Raw genomic sequence first — 26,066 nt, forward strand, 5'->3', positions numbered from 1 at the left:
TTTTAAGATGGCACCAAGTAATGTAATCCATGATTATTAGGTTCTAAAAATACAAATTAGTTCAAAAATGTTAGCATTCTAATGTTAACATGCTAACATTAGCATGGTAACGGGGGGACAGCTGGCATACTTTTAATACTGGTGCCAAGGAACAAAATCCATGATTATTACGTTAAAAAGTACAACAATTTTAAAATGCTAGCATAAAATGTTGCCATTTTAACATTAACATGGTAGCAGGCGAACAGCTAGCATACTTCTAAGATGGCACCAAGTAACAAAATCCATGATTTTTAGGTTGAAACTTACAAGATTAGCTAAAATGCTCGCACAAATGCTAGCATGCTAACATCAGCATGCTATCATTTACATGCTAGCCGGGGAACTGCTTGCATACTTCTAAGATTGTGACAAGTAACAAAATTCATGATTATTAGGGTAAACAGTACAAAATTAGTTAACATTAACATGCTAACAGGGGAACAGCTAGCATATTTATTAGATAGCACCAAGTAACAAAATCTATGATAATTTGGTTAAAAATAATGTAATTACCTAAAATGCTAGGATGAAATATTAGCATGCTAACATTATTATGTTTACATTAGCATGGTAACCGTGTAACAGCTAGCATACTTTTAAGATGGCACCAAATAATGAAATCCATGATGGGTAGGTTGAATTATAATAAATGATAAATGGGTTATACTTGTATAGCGCTTTTCTACCTTCAAGGTACTCAAAGCGCTTTGACAGTATTTCCACATTCACCCATTCACACACTGATGGCGGGAGCTGCCATGCAAGGCGCTAACCAGCACCCATCAGGAGCAAGGGTGAAGTGTCTTGCCCAAGGACACAACTAGGATGGTAGAAGGTGGGGATTGAACCCCAGTAACCAGCAACCCTCCGATTGCTGGCAGAGCCACTCTACCAACTTCGCCACGCCGTCCCAAAAATGATAAATGGGTTATACTTGTATAGCGCTTTTCTACCTTCAAGGTACTCAAAGCGCTTTGACAGTATTTCCACATCCACACACTGATGGCGGGAGCTGCCATGCAAGGCGCTAACCAGCAGCCATCAGGAGCAAGGGGTGAAGTGTCTTGCCCAAGGACACAACAGACGTGACTAGGATGATAGAAGGTGGACCCCAGTAACCAGCAACCCTCCGATTGCTGGCACAACCACTCTACCAACTTCGCCACGCCGTCCCAAAAAAACCCAAATAAACTAAAATGCTTTCAAAAAGTGTTAGCATTCTAATGGTAACATGCTAACATTAGCATGATAAAAGGGGAACAGCTAGGATACTTCTAAGATGGCGCCAAGGGACAAAATCCTTGATTATTAAGTTGAAAAGTAAAAAAAATACTAAAATGCTAACATAAAACATTACCATTTTAACATTAACATGGTAGCAGGCGAACAGCTAGCATACTTCTAAGATGCTTACATTAACATGATAACAGGGGAACAGTTAAAGTACCACTGATAGTCACACACACTAGGTGTGATGAAATTACCCTCTGCATTTGACCCATCCCCTTGTTGCACCTTCTGGGAGGTGAGGGGAGCAGTGAGCAGCAGCGGTGGCTGCGCTCTGGAATCATTTAGGAGATTTAACCCCCAATTCCAACCCCCCAATTTCAACCCTTGATGATGAGTGCCAAGCAGGGAGGTAATGGGTCCCATTGTTATAGTCTTTGGTATGACTCGACCGGGGTTTGAACTCACAACCTACCGATCTCAGAGCGGACACTCTAACCACAAGGCCACGGAGCAGCAACTACCATACTTCTAACATGGCACCAAGTAACAAAATCCATGACTAGTAGGTTAAAACGTACAAACTTTGCTACAATGCTGCCATACACGTTAGCGTGGTCATGTTAGCAAACTAACATGAACATGCTAACTGGGGAACAGCTAGCATACTTCTACAATGGCGCCAAGTAACAAAATCCATGATTATTAGGGTACAAAGTACAAAATCAGTTAAAATGCTAGTATAAAGTTACCATGTTAATGTTAGCATGCTAACAACATATTAACAGGGGAACAGGTAGGAGGATACTTCTAAAATGGTTTAAAGTAAAGAAATCCATGATTGTAAGAGTAAAATGTTCATAATTAGCTTACGATCATATAAAATATGCTAACATTAGAACAGTTAGCATACTTCCAAGATGGCGCCATGTAATGAAATTCATGAGCTGAACAGGTCGGTGTTGGAATTTTTTAAATGGGTTGAGAAATGTCTCATTAATTTCAATGGGAATTCCCTGGTAATTTGGGAATTTTGGGAAAATCGAGAATTTTTAGGAATATAGAAAATAATGCAATTGCCCTATTTATTGATTTGTCAAAAGCATTTGACACAGTAGACCACAGTCTGTTAATTCAAGCCCTTCATCACGTTGGATTATCTAAAAATGCTGCTGCTGGTTCACAGACTATCTTTCCAGCAGAACACAGCGTGTACAGGTGGCTGGGACCACCTCTTCATTACTGGACATTACCAAAGGAGTTCCACAAGGCTCAGTGCTGGGGCCCATTTTATTTTCTATCTACTTAAATAATCTTTGCAATAATTTGTCAAATGCAATGTACCATTTTTATGCAGACGACACCATTATTTATTGCGGTTCAACCTCCATCACTCAGGCTTTTGAGTTTTTACAAGCTGCTTTTGATGTCATCCATGCTTATTTGATCTTAAATTGGTTTTAAATACAGATAAAAGCAAGGTAATGGTTTTTTCTCTCATTCAAGGGTGCTACTAGAAAATATTCCAAATATCGTAACATCAAATGGAAACCCTATAGAGCAGGTCTTAAATTACAAGTACTTGGGTTTTACTCTTGATCAGGAGCTTTCATTTAAAGGCCATATTAACAACTTGGTCTCTAAGCTTAGGGTAAAGCTTGGTTTCGTTTTTAGAAATAAAAACTGCTTCTCTCTTAAAGTCAGAAAGAAATTGGTGACAGCAACTATCTTGCCTGTAATTGATTATGGAGACGTGCTTTATTTTAGTGCTTCATCTAAATGCCTCCAGTCCTTAGACACTGTTTTTCATTCAGCACTAAGATTTGTTACTGGCTGTTGTAGTCTCACCCATCATTGTCAACTGTATATGAAGTCAGACTCATCTTCATTGAGTGCACACAGATACACACATTGGCTGACTATCATTTATAAGGCTCTTTTAGGTTTAATACCTCCATACTTGTGTACTCTGTTACAAAGAAAAAGCAGCTCTTACGCGTTACGTTCTAACAATTTGTATGTTTTAACTGTTCCTCATGTACGGACGGAATTTGGCAAAAGAGCTTTTGGCATTGCTGCTCCTATGGCATGGAATGCATTGCAGACGGAACTGAAACTTACAGAACTACTTCCATTTGGAGCCTTCCGTTCTGTCCTGAGGGACAGACAGCGAGAGACGTTTGCACAGTGCCTGTGTTTTTAAAAGGTGTAAATCTTTTTTGTTTTACAGTTCTCTTATGTATTTTAAAATGTATGTCTTAACGTATTATTTTTTTGAAACTGCTCTGTGACATGTGCTGTTGACGTCTTGGCCAGGTCACCCTTGTGAAAGAGATCTTGATCTCAATGGGTTTCCCATCTGGTTAAATAAAGGTTCTATAATTGGATGAATGAGTTGGTGTTGGAATTTTTTTAATCGGTTGAGAAATGTTGATGTAGTAGCAATTTGTAATTGAAAATGTAATCTTGGAATTCCTGGAATTATTTGGAACTTGGAAAATTGGTAGTTGGAATTTCTAAGATGTTGAAATGTGTTGAAGGTTGAATGGTTTGAATCGGTTGAGAAATGTGGGAAGATATTCCATTCATTCGAATTTCATAGATTTCTAAATTATCAAACAATTATTTACGTTTTTAATTCTTCCGGGATTTGAACCCAAGTCACTGCGTTTAAAGGCAGATATGTTATCCATTAGGCCAAACCTCTCTAAAGGGATTAATTCAGCCGTTGAAAATGACATGTAACTAGCACTTGTGCAATTTTCATTAAAATGAATGCTCCAATACTGAAGGTGAACTGAAATGCCGATAGAAAGTAGAATGGATGTTAAAATTGTTTGAATATTGACAAGCTTAAGCTTAACTAATGATTTTGTGGTGTAGACTACTATATGTGTGGATGCTTGGGCATTCACACAATAATAAATAGATTACTTTTTTGGTGTAGAATACTCTGTGGAAACGCTTTTGCAGTTTCTCACTAATTCATATCTTCACTGTTTAAAGTATTCATGAAAAGGGATCCGAGCTCATAAAGAAGATTACACGGACTGGCCGCCTGTAGTGCATTACCTGCCTCTTTGTAAGACCCATTTCACGTGACTTGAAACTTGACACCTCATTGGCTGGATCAATTGCATCAATTTACCCAAAGTGGGTCTTGCGTTTTGAAGCAGCACATTTTTCTGCCTTGAATTTGTCAGCACTGTTTTTTTTTTTAACCTTGAAATTTTAAACACTTAATTTGTATACACAACATTTTTTATAAAGGTAGGTAGGTAGGCCTTTATTGTCATTGCACAAGTACAACACAACTTTGTTTTCAGCACAAACCCGTTCGAGATTAAACAAGCAAACAGTGTACAGGGTTACAGAACAGGAACGCTGATGGGTCAACACAAGGCGCCCCGTAAAAGATGGGAAAAAGGTAAACGCTGGGGGAGGATGAATAAAAAAAATACAATCTAGACTGGGCTCCTAAAGGGGCCCAGACTGGGCTCCTAAAGGGGCTGGAGTGGGAAAAAAACTCCATAGCAAAGCACATATACAACATACAACTTGCAACAGAGGGGAGGGAGTGGGGTGCTACGGTAGCAGGCTGCAGCTCTTCAGGCACTGCCCAGCCGTCCGTCACTCCTAAGGTATTCGTGTCAAGAGCGTTGGATGGGGTGTGGGGTATTTGTGTGTGGCGTATATTTTTGTGGATGCATGTGTGCCGCATGTCTCTGTTAAGCGGCCAGTCAGTCTAAAGCAGGAGTGGGCAATTAATTTTTACCGGGGGCCGCGTAAGCAACCCAAGCACTGCTGGAGGGCCACACCGACAATATTTCAATTAAATTTTGCTCAATATTATTTTTGAAATACCGTAAGATAAATAATAATAATAATTAATAATAATAATAATAATAATAATAATAATTTCACTCCTCCTCGCTCCAATTTCGTTGTTCTTTGAACCTGTTCAGTGTAATAATGACAATAAAACTCTATTTTATTCTATTCTATTCTATTCTCTCCTCTCTGAGCTGCCACCTTACTGTGGTAGAGGAGTTTGCGTGTCCCAATGATCCTAGGAGCTATGTTGTCCGGGGGCTTTATGCCCCCTGGTAGGGTCTCCCAAGACAAACTGGTCCTAGGTGAGGGATCAGACAAAGAGCAGCTCGAAGACCTCCATGAAGAATAAAAATAAAGGACCCAGATTTCCCTCGCCCGGACGCGGGTCACCGGGGCCCCCCTCTGGAGCCAGGCCCGGAGGCGGGGCACAATGGCGAGCGCCTGGTGGCCGGGCCTGTCCCCATGGGGCCCGGCTGGGCACAGCCCGAAGAGGCAACGTAGGTCCCCCCTCCAATGGGCTCACCACCCATAGCAGGGGCCATAGAGGTCGGGTGCAGTGTGAGCTGGGCGGCAGCCGAAGGCAGGGCACTTGGCGGTCCGATCCTCGGCTACAGAAGCTAGCTCTTGGGACGTGGAACGTCACCTCGCTGGGGGGGAAAGAGCCTGAGCTAGTGCGCGAGCTCGAGAAGTTCCGGCTAGATATAGTCGGACTCACTTCGACGCACAGCAAGGGCTCTGGAACCAGTTCACTCGAGAGGGGCTGGACTCTCTTCCACTCTGGCGTTGCCGGCAGTGAGAGGCGACGGGCTGGGGTGGCAATTCTTGTTTTTCCCCCGGCTCAGAGCCTGCACGTTGGAGTTCAACCCGGTAGACAAGAGGGTAGCTTCCCTCCGCCTTCGGGTGGGGGGGGCAGGTCCTGACTGTGGTTTGCGCTTACGCGCCAAACGGCAGCTCAGAGTACCCACCCTTTTTGGATTCGCTCGAGGGAGTACTTGAGAGTGCTCCCACGGGTGATTCCCTCGTTCTACTGGGGGACTTCAATGCTCATGTTGGCAGCGACAGTGAAACCTGGAGAGGCGTGGTTGGGAAGAATGGCCGCCCGGATCTGAACCCGAGTGGTGTTTTGCTATTGGACTTTTGTGCCCGTCACAGATTGTCCATAATGAACACCATGTTCAAACATAAGGGTGTCCATATGTGCACTTGGCACCAGGACACCCTAGGCCGCAGTTCCATAATCGACTTTGTAGTTGTGTCATCGGTTTTGCGGCCTCATGTTTTGGACACTCGGGTGAAGAGAGGGGTGGAGCTTTCTACCGATCACCACCTGGTGGTGAGTTGGCTGCGATGGTGGGGGAGGATGCCGGACAGACCTGGCAGGCCCAAACGCATTGCAAGGTTTTGCTGGGAACGTCTGGCAGAGTCTCCTGTCAGAGAGAGTTTTAATTCCCACCTTCGGAAGAACTTTGAACATGTCACGAGGGAGGTGCTGGACATTGAGTCCGAGTGGACCATGTTCCGCGCCTCTATTGTCGAGGCAGCTGATTGGAGCTGTGGCCGCAAGGTAGTTGGTGCCTGTCGTGGCGGTAATCCTAGAACCCGTTGGTGGACACCGGCGGTGAGGGATGCCGTCAAGCTGAAGGAGTCCTATCGGGTTCTTTTGGCTCATATGACTCCTGAAGCAGCGGACAGGTACCGACAGGCCAAGCGGTGCGCGGCTTCAGCGGTTGCGGAGGCAAAAACTCGGACGTGGGAGGAGTTCGGAGAAGCCATGGAAAACGACTTCCGGACGGCTTCGAAGCGATTCTGGACCACCACCCGCCGCCTCAGGAAGGGGAAGCAGTGCACTATCAACACCGTGTATGGTGAGGATGGTGTTCTGCTGACCTCGACTGCGGATGTTGTGGATCGGTGGAGAGAATACTTCAAAGACCTCCTCAATCCCACCAACACGTCTTCCTATGAGGAAGCAGTGCCTGGGGTATCTGTGGTGGCCTCTTCTATTTCTGGGGATGAGGTTGCTGAGGTAGTTAAAAAGCTCCTCGGTGGCAAGGCCCCGGGGGTGGATGAGAACCGCCCGGAGTTCCTTAAGGCTCTGGATGCTGTCGGGCTGTCTTGGTTGACAAGACTCTGCAGCATCGCGTGGACATCGGGGGTGGTACCTCTGGATTGGCAGACCGGGGTGGTGGTTCTTCTCTTTAAGAAGGGGAACCAGAGGGTGTGTTCTAACTATCGTGGGATCACACTCCTCAGCCTTCCCGGTAAGGTCTATTCAGGTGTACTAGAGAGGAGGCTACGCCGGATAGTCGAACCTCGGATTCAGGAGGAACAGTGTGGTTTTCGTCCTGGTCGTGGAACTGTGGACCAGCTCTATACTCTCGGCAGGGTCCTTGAGGGTGCATGGGAGTTTGCCCAACCAGTCTACATGTGCTTTGTGGACTTGGAGAAGGCATTCGACCGTGTCCCTCGGGAAGTCCTGTGGGTAGTGCTCAGAGAGTATGGGGTATCGGACTGTCTGATTTTGGCGCTCCGCTCCCTGTATGATCAGTGTCAGAGCTTGGTCCGCATTGCCGGCAGTAAGTCGGACACGTTTCCAGTGAGGTTTGGACTTCGCCAAGGCTGCCCTTTGTCACCGATTCTGTTCATAACTTTTATGGACAGAATTTCTAGGCGCAGTCAAGGCGTTGAGGGGATCCGGTTTGGTGGCTGCAGGATTAGGTCTCTGCTTTTTGCAGATGATGTCGTCCTGATGGCTTCATCTGGCCAGGATCTTCAGCTCTCGCTGGATCGGTTCGCAGCCGAGTGTGAAGCGACTGGGATGAGAATCAGCACCTCCAAGTCCGAGTCCATGGTTCTCGCCCGGAAAAGGGTGGAGTGCCATCTCCGGGTTGGGGAGGAGGCAGGTACATTGGTGCACTTTTATTTACTGCCTCCCTGCATTAGTATTTTAATCACACAGAGAACTTTTGACTCTTATCCCTATAATCAGCTGTTTCTCTCTGTGCCTTTCACTCGGACAGAGCTGGGCAAAAAAAGACCTTCGACAACTCAGACCTGCTCAGTGGCCTTGTGGTTAGAGTGTCCACCCTGAGACTGGAAGGTCGTGAGTTCAAACCCCGGCCGAGTCATACCAAAGACTATAAAAATGGGACCCATTGCCTCCCTGCTTGGCACTCAGCATCAAGGGTTGGATTTGGGGGTTAAATCACTAAATGATTCCAGAGCGCAGCTGCTGCTGCTGCTGCTGCTGCTGCTGCTGCTGCTACTCACTGCTCCCCTCACCTCCCAGGGGGTGAACATGGGGATGGGTCAACTGCAGAGGATAATTTCACCACAAGTAGTGTGTGTGTGTGACTATCGTTGGGACTTTAACTTTAACTTTAACTTCTTTTGCTCAGAACATGCTGCGCAAAAACTGGAGATTGACTTTGTTTTTATCCTTTTATCCAGCGTGGCGAAGTTGGGAGAGTGGCCGTGCCAGCAATCTGAGGGTTACTGGTTCAATCCCCACCTTCTACCATCCTAGTCACGTCCGTTGTGTTCTTGAGCAAGACACTTCACCCTTGCTCCTGATGAGACTGGTTAGCGCCGTGCATGGCAGCTCCCGCCCATCAGTGTGTGAATGTGTGAATGTGTGTGTGCGAATGGGTGAATGTGGAAAATAGTGTCAAAGCGCTTTGAGTTTCTTAAAAAGGTAGAAAAGTACGACCCATTTACCTTAAATGCTTTTATGTTCAGACAGAGCTCAATAATGTGCACTTGTTATAATTAATCCGTGCTTACTCATGTGGCTATATTGTTGTTTGTTGTACCTTTGAGTGAAATGTTACTGCCTCTAGACAGGACTCCCTTGAAAAAAGTTGTTTTTAATCTCAACAGGATTTTTTTGTAAAGGTTCATTAAAAAATAACAGTTGATTGCCAATGTTTACCTGTGCTCCTGCAAAGACATTAGCTGTGTCCCAATTTGGAGTCTGCAGTCTTCACAGTGTGCGATTTTGGTGTGCTGATGTCATTGTGTTGTGCGAAGGCTGTCACAATTAAACAACTTCAAAGAACCCTTGAATTCGGCCATTAAATGCATTGATACAGTACAGTGAATCCAGAAAGTATCTTTTTCACATTTTGTTACATTATAGCCTTATTCTAAAATGGAATAGATGTTTTCCCCCTTAAAATTTTATATACAATAAATACCCCATAATGACAACATTTAAAGTTAAAAAAAAAAACAGTTTTGCAAATGTATAAAAAATAAAGAACTAAAAAATAATCATATGCACATAAGTATTAAAAGCCTTCACTCGATTCTTTGTTGGTGCGCCTTTGGCAAAAATTACAGCCTCAAGTCTTTGAATACGGCACACCGTTCTTTGGGCAGTTTCGCCAATTCACCCTTGCCAATTCTTTAGCCGCAGCACCTCTCAAGCTCCATCGGGTTGGATGGAAAGCGTTGGTTTTCATCCAGGATGTCTCTGTACATTGCTGCAATTACCTTCCCTCTATCCTGACTAGTCTCCCAGTTCCTGCTGCTGAAGAACATCCCCAACAGCATGATGCTGCCACCACTTTGCTTCACTGTAGGGATATTGGTCTGGTGATGAGTTGGTTTCCTCCAAACATGTCTGTCATTCACACCAAAGAGTTTAAGTTTTGCCTCATCAAACCAGATAATTTTGTTTCTCATGGTCAGAGAGTCTTTGAAGTGCATTTTGGTAAACCTTTTTACTAGGAAATGGCTTTTGTCTGACCACTGTACTGTACCATACAGGCCTGATTGGTGGTTTGCTGCAGAGATGGTTGTCCTTTCTCCACAGAGAAATGCTGCAGCTCTTACAGAGTGACCATTGGGTTCTTGGTCACCTCCCTGACTAGACTAAGATGAATGCAGCAATGTACAGAGACATCCTGGATGAAAAACAGTGCTTCCCATCAAACCCAATTGAGCTAAAAAGGTGCTGCAAAGAGGAATGTGCGATACTGCCCAAAGATAGGTGTGCCAACCTTGTGGCATCGTATTCAAAATGACTTAAGGCTGTAATTGCTGCCATAGGTGCATCAACAAAGTATCGATCATAGGCTGTGAATACTTATATATGTTTTACAATGTCATTATTTTTTTCTGTTGTCTGTAGAACTTTAGGAACAAAAATGAATTTATTCTATTTTAGCATAACGTGAAAAAGTGAAGCACTGTGAATACTTTCCGGATGCACTGCACTGCAATGGGTTCCGCATATTGATTGTAGGCATTCTTCTGGTTCAAAAATTTCAACATACAGCACTCTAGCATTTTTTTAATATGTGTTGTTCAATGAAAGCAAATCACAGTCATTACACTGTAGAAACACAAGTCTAATCCAAACTGGTATTGAGGTGAACTGCACCACCTTGTGCAACTATGGCTTTTAAGAGGTCAGCGTTTACATGTCAGAACAACTGTTGAAATTGGCACTGTTTTAAATACACAACCCCTGTGAAAACATGTGTTTTTTGTGCTTTTCTAGTTGCAGGAGAATAAGACATTCCTGTCCATGCTAAACAATGTGCTGACAACAGACGGTTTCTACTTTAGCACTGACTACGACCTGACACACACCCTTCAGCGGCTGGCCAACACCAGCCCTGACTTCCAGGAGATGAGCCTCCTGGAGAGGGTGAGTGATCCAACCAAAAACCTTACACGCTGCTTTCATTCACTACGATTTTATGTATTAAAGAAAACTGAACAATGGACATCGTTCCCTCTAAGGCACGTGCTTGCAAAATTGCTCACTGCTGTTCTCCTGCACAGCAAATCTATGGTTTAAAACAATTCCAACCTACACTATAAACAAGAGGAACTCAACAATTAATTATGTACATTTTGCTCTATAAATGACAGGTGACAACAAACGGTCACAACAGAATGCTGAAAACTGTTAGTCAACTATTGTAACTTCTGCTGCAACGTTTTTAAGAGGAGGAGTAGATGGCCCATCAACAATCACTGTGTTGATCAAAACTGATTAGGGTCGGCTGTAAACACATCAAAACATCAGCAACAAAACTATCCTGCAAAACCGGTCACTTTCTGCCGCAACAACGCCAAAACAATCTGTCGTATTAACGGCAGCCACTCTCTCTCACTTGCGTCAACACGCACACACTCGGCTCAGTCACTGATACGTTGTTGGCCACACAAACAGTCGGACAACTCCAAAACCCCACACAAACTATAATTGCCAGGTCGTTACAATATGATACGGTTTACACACAATGTCTTTAACAGTGTGTTTTGTGTGCGTGCTGCTGTTTTCAGAATCAGAATCATCCATCCATCCATTTTCTACCGCTTGTCCCTTTTTTTGGGGTCGCGGTGGGTGCTGGAGCTTGTCTCAGCTGCATTCGGGCGGAAGGCGGGGTACACCCTGGACAAGTCGCCACCTCATCGCAGGGCCAACACAGATAGACAGACAACGTTCACACTCACATTCACATACAGGGCCAAATTAGTGTTGTCAATCAACCTATCCCCAGGTGCATGTCTTTGGAGGTGGGAGGAAGCCCACGCAGTTACGGGGAGAACATGCAAACTCCACACAGAAAGATCCCGAGCGCAGGATCGAACCCAGGACTAATAATAATAATTAATATTTTCAGCACAATCCCATTCAAGAGCAGACAAACATTAGAGAGACAGAACAGGATCGCTGACGGGTCTGCCAACTTCCAGCGCCCCTTACAAAAAAGGTGAGAAACAGGTAAACGCTGGGGCGGGGGGTGAGAAAGAAAAAAAAATCCTGTGCCCTGGAGAGGGGGTCCAGACTGAGGCCAAGGGGAAAAAAACTCATAGCCATAGCACACATAATCATGTGTGTAAGAGGGAAACATCAAAGAAAACAAATTACATTAAAGACATTAAAAGAGCAGAGCTGATGCAACCAGCCACTTCTACACACAGCCACAAAAGTAAAACAAACAAAAAAAACAACCTGAAACATATACTGTGGTGACCTCTGCGGTGGGGGTAGCATGGCCAGAGACAGGAGCTGACCCAACAAAGCAACCAAGAGAGCCAACTCCACCCTCGGCTGCCCGCCAACTCTCGGCCAGTGTCCAGTCCGCATGGATGAGCGAAGATACATCCAAGGAGACAGAGGTCAGCCAAGATACTGTGAAGTCTGTCCGTCCCGGCGCTCAGCACCAACTCCGCAACCCTGTCTCTTCATCCGCATCTCCTCCATTCTCTCCAAACGTACTCTTGTGTGGCAGAGACCCAGCAGCTGGTCTCCATGGCCAAAAGGCTACTGGGAGACAGATCCAGAAGTTAACAAAAAAGCACAGCAAAAGTCACGAAAGTGCCACCCCTTGTCACACCAAAGGGTCCCGAACCAAAAGGCCAAAAAAAATGCCACATGAAAAAAATGCCACATGAAAACAAGAGGGAAACATCAGCAACACAAAAGGATGACACAAGAGCACAGAGCTCCTGCCAACAGCAGCCACTACAGCTGCGCCATCTTGGGAAAAAATGCATGTTAGCTTATAGCTAATGATTCAGCATAGTTAAGAGAGGTAAATGCTGCTAGATAGTACTTTATTGATTCTTTCAGGAGAGTTCCCTCAGGAAAATTAAAACTAACCCTTATTTTGGAGAAAAGAACAGGTACTGTACACCCACACTGCTTATTCTAGTCATTTATTAATTTTGCAAATTTTCTAAAAATAAAAAAATTATATTGTGGAGTCTCGCTCAAGTACTGCCTGACAGGTAGGCACCTCACAGGGGAGGAGCCAAAGCATGGAGGCAGAGTGGAACACGGAGGACAACGCCCCAGCCAACGCTGCATCTTCGAGGGGCGGTACATACCGCTGTACCTACTCAATCAGCCTGATGTGCCACCAGCTGTACGGCCGGGTGGGGCCCAGCTACAACCTTTTCTACACTCCTTCCCCAATAATGACATCATAGTGAAATGTCACAACTGGACCTTCCAGCCCACACAGCCACCGCGATCTCAGGTAGCCGCCCTACTCCGGCTAACACACAGCTTGCTAACGAGCGAAGGGAACCCCCCCTCCGTAGACCAACTGGTGATAGACCGCTGTATCCGAGCCTTGCCGCCAGATGCCTGGAAATATGCCTCACAAGTAAGCCCTTCAACTGTGGACGAGTTGGTGGCCTTATTAGAGAACCACCAAATGAGCATGGAAATGCTGAGAGCCATGCGTATGGAAACGCCCACAGCACCAGTGAAGAGAGGCTATGCCACGACCACCGCAAAAGCGCCACTGCCAGCTCCGTGTCTACCCTGACCACGGGGCCCTACCCCTAAGAGTCGCAGCCAGGCCCCCCCCACCGCGGAAATGTTACCTGTGTGGACACCTAGAACACATATCTTGGGCGTGCCCGGAACGCGACCGTGATGTCTCCATGGCCACAGCCCCCGGCTCAGATGCAGCCAAACTATGCCTCCACACGGGGAGTGGATGAGAACAGCATGCCAGTCTTCCAGTAAAGATAGGGGGGACCGATGCACAGGCATTGCGTGACAATGGAAGCACTGTGACCCTGGTACACGTTGACCTGGCAGGACCCCTCAGCGAGGACACCATCCCAGTGATGTGTGTACATGGAGATATCCGCCAGTATAAGGTGAGCCATATACGCATTCAGACACCCAGAGGTGATGCACTGCTACCAGCTGGAATGGTACCAAACCTGCCAACAACAACGCCTTTTCCTTTTCTGCCACCACAGCAACCTCTATGTTGCTGATATCTGGTTTCCTCAGAAGCTCATCCATCATTGGACAGCTCAGATGGCAGAACCAAAAAAACACTGAATAACATCCTCCTATCTCGATGCTGGAAGTTGTCTGTTTCAAACAGCCGCGTGTATCGAGGAGAAGAGCTTGGCAACACAGATCATCGGCTGTTGGTGGCCCAGCTCAAGCTAAAGCTGTGAGCCAAGCAGCACTTCAAGACTCAGCCTCGCCTGGACTCTTCGCTTCTCGGTGATCCCAACAATGCAGCAGACGTTAGATGCGCCATCTGTCGCACCTTCGATAACCTGGCTAATGACAAAGTGAACGACTGCCAGACCTTTAAGCACCTTGCCATCCAGTCAGCTCACAATGGCCTCGGATGCTCTCGACACTCCCCAAAAAAGCTTAAATATCGGAGAGTACACTTGGCATCATAGAGCAGTGGTGCGAGGTCTGGCTCCAAGGCGAGCTAACAGAGTATCGGCAATTGAACCGCCAGCACAATGTGGCTATAGCCGAAGATAGGGAGAATTTCTGACAAGCAGAAGCTAAACTCCTAGAGTCCGGGCCTCTAAAAACAACATAAGCCGTGTCTTCAGTCTACTGCACCAAGCCTGTGATGGCCCGTGCTTCAAGACAGCCCTGGTAAAAGATTCTGATGGCTGATTTTGGGGTCCATAGTGACGTACAACAAGGACCTAAAGCAGAAATCCTCCGCAGAAGAGCCCTAGCTGCATCAGCTCTGCAGTCTCTCTGGAAGCAACTCCAGTTCGCGCAGGACGACGCTCCAAATGTACAACTCTGCAGTACTCTCCATCCTGCTGTATGCCTCAGAGACTTGACCCTTGAACAGGACACTGGCGGAAATAATCAATGGCTTTGATAGCAGGGCTCTCAGAACCATCGGGAACATCAGGTGGCCCCAGCAGGTTTCCAACTAAGTGCTTGGAACCCGCACGCGGCAGCCTAGAGCATCCTGCCTGTCTGTGCAACGTCGCATCCTCCGACATGCTCTTGACCATCCGACAAGAGCCATTGTCCAGTTTGACCCGAGGGCCGCAGGCTAGAGAAGACCAAGAGGCAAACCCCGCACCTGATGGCTCGACGTCATTGAAGGCAACCTCCAACTATACAGAGTTGCTGTGGAAGATGTAACACAGCTGGCACAAGACCGTCAGCTCTGGAAAAAAAATGGTTAATCTGGTCGGCTCAACACACAGGGAGGGACGCACTTTTCCCCTTTGCAGGAGCCCTAAAGAAGAAAGAAGACTGTGTGGTTTGTTAGTATAGAACAGATGCGATAGTTGTTTTCTGTGGGGAGGGGATCCTGTGCGTACCCTTTTTAAAGGGATGCTTCTGCAAGGGCTTTTGGGTGGGGGTTGCGGTGGGGCCCACAGGTTTGTTTTTCTTTCTTTGCATCAGCAAAGCGTACTTTTTTTACCACAGACTTGCATTTTTGTACAGTGTTTATTTGCATCTTTTTGCTAAGACTAAATAAAATAACAGTAATATTTGTAACAGGAAACAAACGTATCATTTTCAGTGTTTCCCCCAATTAGTTAAGGTGGCGTCTCTCCAGGGGGAAGGGTGCGTCGCCTGAGACAGGCGGACGGATGGGGAAGGGGCTGGGTGGGTGTAAGGAACAGTGTAATTTGGCCTGTCGCCACCAGCACATCTCCATCTCATCGCTGCTTCGTCGCGTGAAAAATAGGAGAGAGGACAAACTATTCATCCCTGAACACCATGGAGTTCATGTAGGCTTAATGATGCAGTTACATTATTATATCAACTATCACAGACAGAAACTCTTCATTTAACATAATGTCCTTTTTTGCTGCTTCAACACAGAAAAAGGTCAAGTGAAATAACTTAGTTGTTAACTGTAGATCAATAATGCTTGTCTTTCTCTCAGACAGACAGGGCTTTGCTGTCTGTAACATACACACGCACGCATGCATGCACTCACCGCAAAATGAGCTAACGTTACGCTAAAAGCTAATTAGCCTTCACCTCAAGGACTGCGAGCGAGCTGAGCTGCCGCTTATATTTCTAGAACGTCAACGGGCTCATGGTGATGTTACTAGTAGTTGACTGGGAGGTGTTTATTATAATTTGGGGAGAGTCCGCTGCATTATGCTCACCTGCTAAACACCTTTCTGCTAACCCGCACTGTTTCTCCTCTCTGCCTGCCTCTGCTGTGAGCACTGACTCCATGTGCTCTGAATACGCACTGCTGATTGGCTGTTACATGCGCTCTGAATACGCACAGCTGATTGGCTGTTACCGCTCTGCGTGTAACCAATCAGATGGTTGTGTGGGTGGCACAGTGCTGGGTGCTGCAGAGACGTACTGACAGAGGCAGAGGCAGTACGAAGTGTAGCAGCTTGTTAAGACTTTAGTTTAGCACCAAATGATAATACAAATACATTTAATAAAGTCAAATACAAATAAGGCAACAAGAGAAGTATCCTACACTTCTCTTTTGTAAAGTAAATCTGAACAGCCGATATGGGCATTTACAACTATATGATTTGCCTTAGAAGCTGGACAGGACAAAAAAAAATAGAAAATTATTATTATTATTATTATTTTTTTAAGACTTTAGTTAAGGTGATGGCTCTTTGTTAAGGCTTCTGCCTTAACAACAAAGTGCTGCGGGAAACCCTGCTTTTTCTCATTAGCGTCACGATCACAGTACAGTACTTGGCGATGCACAAATAAATCCAACATTGTCTTTCACAGATTAATGCTTAATTGGTAGACTCCTCCAGATGTAAAGACAGTCCATCCTTTTTTAAATATATTTTAATGTTTTCTTATATATTTGGCTCTAAATCTTTCCAACTACGCCCAGATTTGACCTGATGCAAGTAAATAAACAGTAGCCTAATGGGACTCTTGACTATCACCTGAAGACCGGAAGTGCCTCTCAGTCACGTGATTGCAACCCAGCTATATAAGCTGCATCCACTAAATTTAGGGAAGAAAACTTTTTTCCATATATTAAGTGCAGCGGACTATAAAACTGCAGATATACACGTTCTGAAATGAATTATTTTCACAGAAAGATTTTATAACTTTTTATTTACATACCTTAATTGTTTCAAAACAGTGTCTAGAACAGGGCAGTAAAACGGCTGATCAAACAAAACAGACATCATCGTCATGCACCCACTAGCTCTGGAAGCTAACTCTCCAATCAGATAGATAGACTCAATAACTCCTTGGTGACGTCTTGGTGAATTTCCTGAGAAATTTGTGAAACTGAAACAATACTAATAGAGTGCCATTGTAAGGTAATAATTCTAACACAGACACTCATAAACCTGTTAGCATATTAGCTAATGCTAACGATGCTAGCTTCATTACATGACGCGATAGCACATACAAATATGCATGGGAGCACTTCTATAGACATCACACATGGAAAGGTTTAGTAAGTAGGAATTATTTTAGTTGTACTGTAAAACTTACAAATGTTGCTTGGAGTGATAAATGAAGAAACCATACGAGTACAAACGCGGTGGACTATTAGACAACAGAACGGCACTTAAACTTCCAGTTTCAAGCTTTAAACAGCAGGAAACATTTGTAGGCATTCACTGAGCTGCACCTACCAAAGCGACCGTGTCCAAACGATGGTGCCAGAGCACTAACAATAACACACCATTTCAGTGTCTTTGCAATGAAAACTATTTGCTTTATGGTTGTCAGCAAAGAAAAATCCATAAATTAATCACACCATTTTGTTAGCCACAGTGTATAAAGCGTAGAAAAAAGGCAGCAGCTTTTAGTCCGGAATTGACTGTATGTTAGGAAATTATCTATTGGAAATGACTTCTGTAATTTGATTATTATAATTATTTTAATAACTTTTAATAAGACATTTAAGTATGAACATCTGATGTCACTCACTGTGGAATACTCAGGGAGTTTGTGCATATGTCACTAGAGGATACTTTGCTACTGTACTTAATTTACTGATACCACTTTAAAAAAAAGAGTATATATTATAGGTGAGAACAGTGAAGAAAAGGCGATCGAATTTTTTAAAAACTTTTTACAGAATGCTCCTGCTGAACTTTTACCTGCATTATGCAACATCGTTGATCATTTTAGAATAGAATAGATCCATCCATCCATCTTCTTCCGCTTATCCGAGGTCGGGTCGCGGGGGCAGCAGCCTAAGCAGGGAAGCCCAGACTTCCCTCTCCCCAGCCACTCCGTCCAGCTCTTCCTGTGGGACCCCGAGGCGTTCCCAGGCCAGCCGGGAGACATAGTCTTCCCAACGTGTCCTGGGTCTTCCCCGCGGCCTCCTACCGGTCGAACGTGCCCTAAACACCTCCCTAGGGAGGCATTCGGGTGGCATCCTGACCAGATGCCCGAACCACCTCATCTGGCTCCTCTCGATGTGGAGGAGCAGCGGCTTTACTTTGAGCTCCCCCCGGATGGCAGAGCTTCTCACCCTATCTCTAAGGGAGAGCCCCACCACCCGGCGGGGGAAACTCATTTCGGCCGCTTGTACCCGTGATCTTGTCCTTTCGGTCATAACCCAAAGCTCATGACCATAGGCGAGGATGGGAACGTAGATCGACCGGTAAATTGAGAGCTTTGCCTTCCGGCTCAGCTCCTTCTTCACCACAACGGATCGATACAGCGTCCGCATTACTGAAGACGCCGCACCGATCCGCCTGTCGATCTCACGATCCACTCTTCCTTCACTCGTGAACAAGACTCCGAGGTACTTGAACTCCTCCACTTGGGGCAAGATCTCCTCCCCAACCCGGAGATGGCACTGCACCCTTTTCCGGGCGAGAACCATGGACTCGGACTTGGAGGTGCTGATTCTCATCCCAATCGCTTCACACTCAGCTGCGAACCGATCCAGCGAGAGCTGAAGATCCTGGCCAGATGAAGCCATCAGGACCACATCATCTGCAAAAAGCAGAGACCTAACCCTGCAGCCACCAAACCAGATCCCCTCAACGCCTTGACTGCGCCTAGAAATTCTGTCCATAAAAGTTATGAACAGAATCGGTGACAAAGGGCAGCCTTGGCGGAGTCCAACCCTCACTGGAAACGTGTCCGACTTACTGCCGGCAATGCGGACCAAGCTCTGGCACTGATCATACAGGGAGCGGACTGCCACAATCAGACAGTCCGATACCCCATACTCTCTGAGCACTCCCCACAGGACTTCCCAAGGGACACGGTCGAAGGCCTTCTCCAAGTCCACAAAACACATGTAGACGGTTGGGCAAACTCCCATGCACCCTCAAGGACCCTGCCGAGAGTATAGAGTTGGGCCACAGTTCCACGACCAAGACGAAAACCACGCTGTTCCTCCTGAATCCGAGGTTCGACTATTCGGCGTAGCCTCCTCTCCAGTACACCTGAATAGACCTTAATGGGAAGGCTGAGGAGTGTGAGCCCACGATAGTTAGAACACATCCTCCAGTTCCCCTTCGTAAAGAGAGGAACCACCACCCCGGTCTGCCAATCCAGAGATACCGCCCCCGATGTCCACACGATGCTGCAGAGTCTTGTCAACCAAGACCACAGCATCCAGAGCCTTAAGGAACTCCAAGCGGATCTCATCTACCCCCGGGGCCTTGCCACCGAGGAGCTTTTTAACTACCTCAGCAACCTCAGCCCCAGAAATAGGAGAGCCCACCACAGACTCCCCAGGCACTGCTTCCTCATAGGAAGACGTGTTGGTGGGATTGAGGAGGTCTTCGAAGTATTCCCTCCACCGATCCACAACATCCGCAGTCGAGGTCAGCAGAACACCATCCCCGCCATACACGGTGTTGATAGTGCACTGCTTCCCCTTCCTGAGGCGGCGGATGGTGGTCCAGAATCGCTTCGAAGCCGCCCGGAAGTCGTTTTCCATGGCTTCCCCGAACTCCTCCCATGTCCGAGTTTTTGCCTCTGCGACCGCTGAAGCCGCACACCGCTTGGCCTGTCGGTACCTGTCCGCTGCCTCAGGAGTCCTATGAGCCAAAAGAACCCGATAGGACTCCTTCTTCAGCTTGACGGCATCCCTCACCACCGGTGTCCACCAACGGTTTCTAGGGTTTCCGCCATGACAAGCACCAACTACCTTGCGGCCACAGCTCCCATCAGCCGCCTCGACAATAAAGGCGCGGATCATGGTCCATTCGGACTCAATGTCCAGCACCTCCCTCGTGACATGTTCAAAGTTCTTCCGGAGGTGGGAATTGAAACTCTCTCTGACAGGAGACTCTGCCAGACGTTCCCAGCAAACCCTCACAATGCGTTTGGGCCTGCCAGGTCCGTCAGGCATCCTCCCCCACCATCGCAGCCAACTCACCACCAGGTGGTGATCGGTAGAAAGCTCCGCCCCTCTCTTCACCCGAGTGTCCAAAACATGAGGCCGCAAATCCGATGACACAACTACAAAGTCGATCATGGAACTGCGGCCTAGGGTGTCCTGGTGCCAAGTGCACATATGGACACCCTTATGTTTGAACATGGTGTTCGTTATGGACAATCTGTGACGGGCACAAAAGTCCAATAACAAAACACCGCTCGGGTTCAGATCCGGGCAGCCATTCTTCCCAATCACGCCTCTCCAGGTTTCACTGTCGCTGCTAAGATGAGCATTGAAGTCCCCCAGTAGAACGAGGGATTTCACCATCTACGGTCCGTAATATCATCAAAGGGTTCATAGAATCTGGAGAAATCACTACATGTAAGCAGCTAAGCCCGTGACCTTCGATCCCTCAGGCTGTACTGCATCAACAAGCGACATCAGTGTGTAAAGGATATCACCACATGGGCTCAGGAACACTTCAGAAACCCACTGTCAGTAACTACAGTTGGTCGCTACATCTGTAAGTGCAAGTTAAAACTCTCCTATGCAAGGCGAAAATCGTTTATCAACAACACCCAGAAACGCCGTCGGCTTCGCTGGGCCTGAGCTCATCTAAGATGGACTGATGCAAAGTGGAAAAGTGTTCTGTGGTCTGACGAATCCACATTTCAAATTGTTTTTGGAAACTGTGGACGTCGTGTCTTCCAGACCAAAGAGTAAAAGAACCATCCGGATTGTTATAGGCGCAAAGTTGAAAAGCCAGCATCTGTGATGATATGGGGGTGTATTAGTGCCCAAGACATGGGTAACTTACACATCTGTGAAGGCGCCATTAATGCTGAAAGGTACATACAGGTTTTGGAGCAACATATGTTACCATCCACGCAACGTTACCATAGACGCCCCTGCTTATTTCAGCAAGACAATGCCAAGCCACGTGTTACATCACGTGGCTTCATAGTAAAAGAGTGCGGGTAGTAGACTGGCCTGCCTGTTGTCCAGACCTTTTTCCCATTGAAAATGTGTGGTGCATTATGAAGCCTAAAATACCACAACGGAGACCCCGGACTGTTGAACAACTTAAGCTGTACATCAAGTAAGAATGGGAAATAATTCCACCTGAGAAGCTTAAAAATGTGTCTCCTCAGTTCCCAAACGTTTACTGAGTGTTGTTAAAAGGAACGGCCATGTAACACAGTGGTGAACATGCCCTTTCCCAACTACTTTGGCACGTGTTGCAGCCGTGAAATTCTGAGTTAATTATTATTTGCAAAAAAAAAATTAAGTTTATGAGTTTGAACATCAAATATCTTGTCTTTGTAGTGCATTCAATTGAATATGGGTTGAAAAGGATTTGCAAATCATTGTATTCCGTTTATATTTACTTCTAACACAATTTCCCAACTCATATGGAAACGGGGTTTGTATATACATATACACATATAACATTATTGCACATTATAGTCCGAAAAAATAAAAAGACATGACACATGAGGACATGATGGACACATTGTGCTCACTCAGTGCCTGTTTAATGCTACTATGGCTCTTGGGTGAAAACTGTTTTTTAGTCTATTTGTGCCCGCTTTTAGCACCCTATAGCGTCTGCCCGAGGGTAGCAGTTCTAGATGGCAGTGCCCAGGGTGGGATAGGTCTTTCAGAATGCTCTGTGCTATCCTGAGACAGCGGGAGTTGTACAGGTCAGCCAGGGAGGGGAGGGGGCATCCGATAATCTTCTGGGCGGTCTTTACGACCCTCTGGAGCGCCACATTTTATGATCTAAGATGGCGGCGCGCATGGACGCGACGTCCAAGGCTCTCCTCTTAGGTGCATTGCTTATATGGTTTTTATATAGTTTATTACTAGCCCAGACAGCAACCTGCTGGGCGAAGGTTATGTACAGCCGAAACGATTTGTTGGAGATTGGATTGCGGTCTGAGCAGGCTATTTCGGTGGATTTTACGAGCCGACACAACATCCCGGAGGAGCTAGCACGTAGCCCTGGAGCACCGTGGCTACCGCTCTCGGCAAGGCGGAGGCGGAGGCGAAGACACTGTGGCCGAAGAGGCGGCTTGTTAGCCAGACTAAAGATGAACCATCTTTAGCACTATCAGCATTTGAACAGTAAACTAAAATCAACCCTCAACTCAGTAGCTCCACTTTTTGATTGACAAAAGCAATCAAAACAAAACCTACACATTTGTAGACAAACACATTTACGTCGGTTGAAAAAAAATTGCAGGAGTGCAGAGAAAAGATGGATGAAATCGAAATTAACAATACGTTATCAGATTTTACGTCAACAACATGACTTTCAATTACACAATCAAACAGGCGAGAATTCAAGATTACTCACAACTCATCACAGAACATAAAAGCAACCCTGGTACTTTTTCTCCAATTTTTCTAATTTAACAGGTACACATTTTAATAAAGCTTTTAAAACACCATCAGACGGACTTTGTGAGGACTTTGAAGACCACTTCAGAGCCAAAAGTCTCCAAACACAACACGTTTTATCTGCTGGCACACGTGATCTGTTGTCCTTGCCTGAGGAAATACTGGAGAGTTTTGTCCTGATTTATGCAAGGACACTTAGTTGAGTTTTCTCCCAAGTAAACCCAACAACCTGCCTTTTGGATCAAAATCCCACATCACTTTTTAAATAATTTTATGGATTCTTCGAGGTACATCTTTTAACTATTATGAATTGCTCTCTTCACACATGGGTCTTCCCTACCGCTTTTAAAGCGGCGGTGGTGAGGCCCGTTTGGACCCTAACTACCAACCTGCATCTAACTTACAGTTCTTAGGTAAAGTTTTAGAAAAAACTTGTTTTAACCAGTCAGTTACTTTTTAAATTAGACTAACATTTTAGAAACACATCAGTCTGGTTTTAGGACAGCACTTTTAAAGATTTATAAATAAATGATAAATGGGTTTTACTTGTATAGCGCTTTTCTACCTTCAAGGTACTCAAAGCGCTTTGACACTACTTCCACATTTACCCATTCACACACACATTCACACACTGATGGAGGGAGCTGCCATGCAAGGCGCTAACCAGCACCCATCAGGAGCAAGGGTGAAGTGTCTTGCTCAGGACACAACGGACATGACGAGGTTGGTACTAGGTGGGGATTGAACCAGGGACCCTCGGGTTGCGCACGGCCACTCTTCCACTGCGCCACGCCGTCCCTATTTTAAATGACATCAGGTGGAATATAAACAATAAAACGTGTTGGTTCTGCTGGATCTAAGCATCACTTTTGACACAGTAGACCATCACATTTTATTAAATAGACATGCACCTGGGGATAGATTGATTGGCAACAGTATATTGACCCTAGTGTGTGAATGAAGGTGTGAATGTTGTCTGCCTATCTGTGTTGGCCCTGCGATGATGTGCCGACTTGTCCAGGGTGTACCCTTCCTTGCGCCCGAGTGCAGCTAAGATAGGCTCCAGCTACCCCGCGACCCCGAGACGGACAAGCAGTAGAAAATGGATTGATGGACTTAAACACCTGGTGGAGCTCTCTGGTACTGTTTTATAACTGGTTCTGCTCTTATCTCACAGACAGTTTTTATGTAAGTGCGAATGTATGTTCCTCAGGAAGCCATTCGATAAGATGTGGTCATCCTCGAGGCTCAATTTTAGGTCCCATTCTTTAGAATTTTTATATGCTACCTGTTGAGGATGTCTTTAGGAGACACGACATCAGCTTTCACAGTTAGGCTGATGATGCACAGTTGTACATTGCCGTGTCTCCTGATGACACAAGACCAATAGATACCCTTTTTAACTGCATTGTAGACATCAATGAAGTGAATTTCCTACAGCGCAACCAAGACAAAACTGAGGTTTTAGCGAGAGGCCCTGAAGACCAGAGGTAGAAACTTTTACCAAAATTACAAGATTTTAAACCAACACAGCCTGTTAAAAATCTGGGCGTTGGTTTTGGCTCCGAGCTGACTTTTATTCCGCCCGTTTCTCTCTCAGAGCAACAAGGTAACTAAGGTAAGGTAAAGTAATGCATGCTTTTATTTCCTGGTGTTTAGACTATTGTAATGCCCTGCTCTCTGGCTTCCCAAAAACAATACCGTAAGTCTACAATAATTACAATACTCAGCTGCACGCGTGCTGCCGAGGACCAGATGTCGGTAGCACATTACACCAGTTTAAAAGTCACTGCATTGGCTCCCTGTCCACTTCAGGGTCGATTTTAAAGTTCTATTATTAATTTTTAAATGTCTTAATGACCATGTATCTGACCTGCTTTTACCGTATCACCCCTCGCGGATCCTGAGGTTCTCTAGCACTGGACTTCTAGCTTTACTAAATACCAGAACAAAGACCGATGGTGAGGCGGCATTTAGCCACTATGGCCCCCACCTGTGGAACGGTTTGCCAGAGGGCCTCAGGACTGCAGAGAAAGTTTAACTTAAAAAAAAAGGCTAAAGACACACCTTTTTAATCAAGTTTTTAAAGATCATCTTAAAATCTTATTTTATTATTTTCTTGTGTTGTTTTCTATCTTACTTATTAATATTACTACTATTATTCTCTCGATGTGATGTTTTTATTAACTTATTAATGTAATATGTATATTCTATTTTACTAGGGCTGTCAAGTGATTATTTTTTAAATCAGATTAATCACACTCTGGAAACTCAAACTGGAAATCTCATGTAAAAAATATACAACATAAAGTAGCAAGAAACACGTCAATAATGAATAAAGCAAAACATGTTCTAGACCAAAACTCACTCCATATTCTCTACTGCTCGCTAGTGTTACCATATCTGAGTTATTGTGTAAAAATATGGGTAAATAACTACAAAAGTACACTTCATTCATTAACGGTGTTACAAAAAAGATCAGTTAGAATAATACATAATGTTGGATATAGAGAACATACAAACCCTTTTTTTATTGAATCAAAAATACTGAAATTCTACGACATAGTGAATTTGCAAACAGCTAAAATTATATACAAAGCAAACTGTAATCTGCTACCCAAGAATATACAACAATTCTTCTCAACAAAAGAGGAGAAATATAATCTTAGAGAAAAATTTAATTTAAAACATTTGTACGCACATACAACACTTAAGACCTTCAGTATATCAGTATGTGGAATTAAATTATGGAATAGATTAAGCAAAGAAATCAAACAATGTACTAATATGATCCACTTCAAGAAACTCTTCAAATTTAAAGTGTTTACAAAGTACAAAGAAAAAGAACCATGATAAACATTCAGAATTGATCTCATTCATCCATTCATTTTCAAGATAATCTTACTCATCTCACCATATGAAGTATAACTTACTTCACCAATAATTATTTATTTATTTATTTTTATTATTTTTACTTATGGAGTATATTGTGAATAAATTGAGAAAAGGAGGTGAACAAAAGTTTTAGCAACTGCTATGTAAAGGAAAAAGGGTAGGATTAAATAAGCTCTGCTTCTTCCTGCACCTTTTCGAACATGTTGAATAGAGAAACTGGAAATTGTGATGTATCATGTTGTATGCATGCATGTTCAAAATAAACTCAAACTCAAACTCTAAAACTGTGATTAATCACAAGTTATTACTCGCTAGCGTATTTAAAAACTGCTTAAGAAAATACCCCAATATTTGGACACAAATGCAAGTTTATAGTCAGAATGTAATCCCGGCACATTTTTAAACAATTTACTTAACTGCAAGTCATTTATTTGTTTTAAACTTGGTAACAGTAAGTATAGTGAGAATTAAATGTACATTTTCAAAGCATTTGCAATAAAATAGCAAACAAGGTACAGATAGAAAACTCACCCATAAACAACTTTACATAGTGCAGTATTTACATCTACATTTACTCTTTAA

At 44.8% G+C, this 26,066-nt stretch overlaps 1 protein-coding gene across 1 annotated transcript in view; it reads left to right on the plus strand.

Moving 5' to 3' along the window:
- sacm1la (SAC1 like phosphatidylinositide phosphatase a) overlaps nt 1–26,066 on the plus strand; it is a 101,097-nt gene that overhangs the window by 29,698 nt on the left and 45,333 nt on the right. Inside the window, exon 5 of the mRNA XM_061966756.2 lies at nt 10,610–10,759. Coding sequence (XP_061822740.1) covers nt 10,610–10,759 — 150 coding nt within the window. The remainder of the gene's footprint in view (nt 1–10,609; nt 10,760–26,066) is intronic.

The sequence above is a fragment of the Nerophis lumbriciformis genome, linkage group LG11 (genome assembly GCF_033978685.3).
Source record: "Nerophis lumbriciformis linkage group LG11, RoL_Nlum_v2.1, whole genome shotgun sequence".
Taxonomy (NCBI): Eukaryota; Metazoa; Chordata; class Actinopteri; order Syngnathiformes; family Syngnathidae; genus Nerophis; species Nerophis lumbriciformis.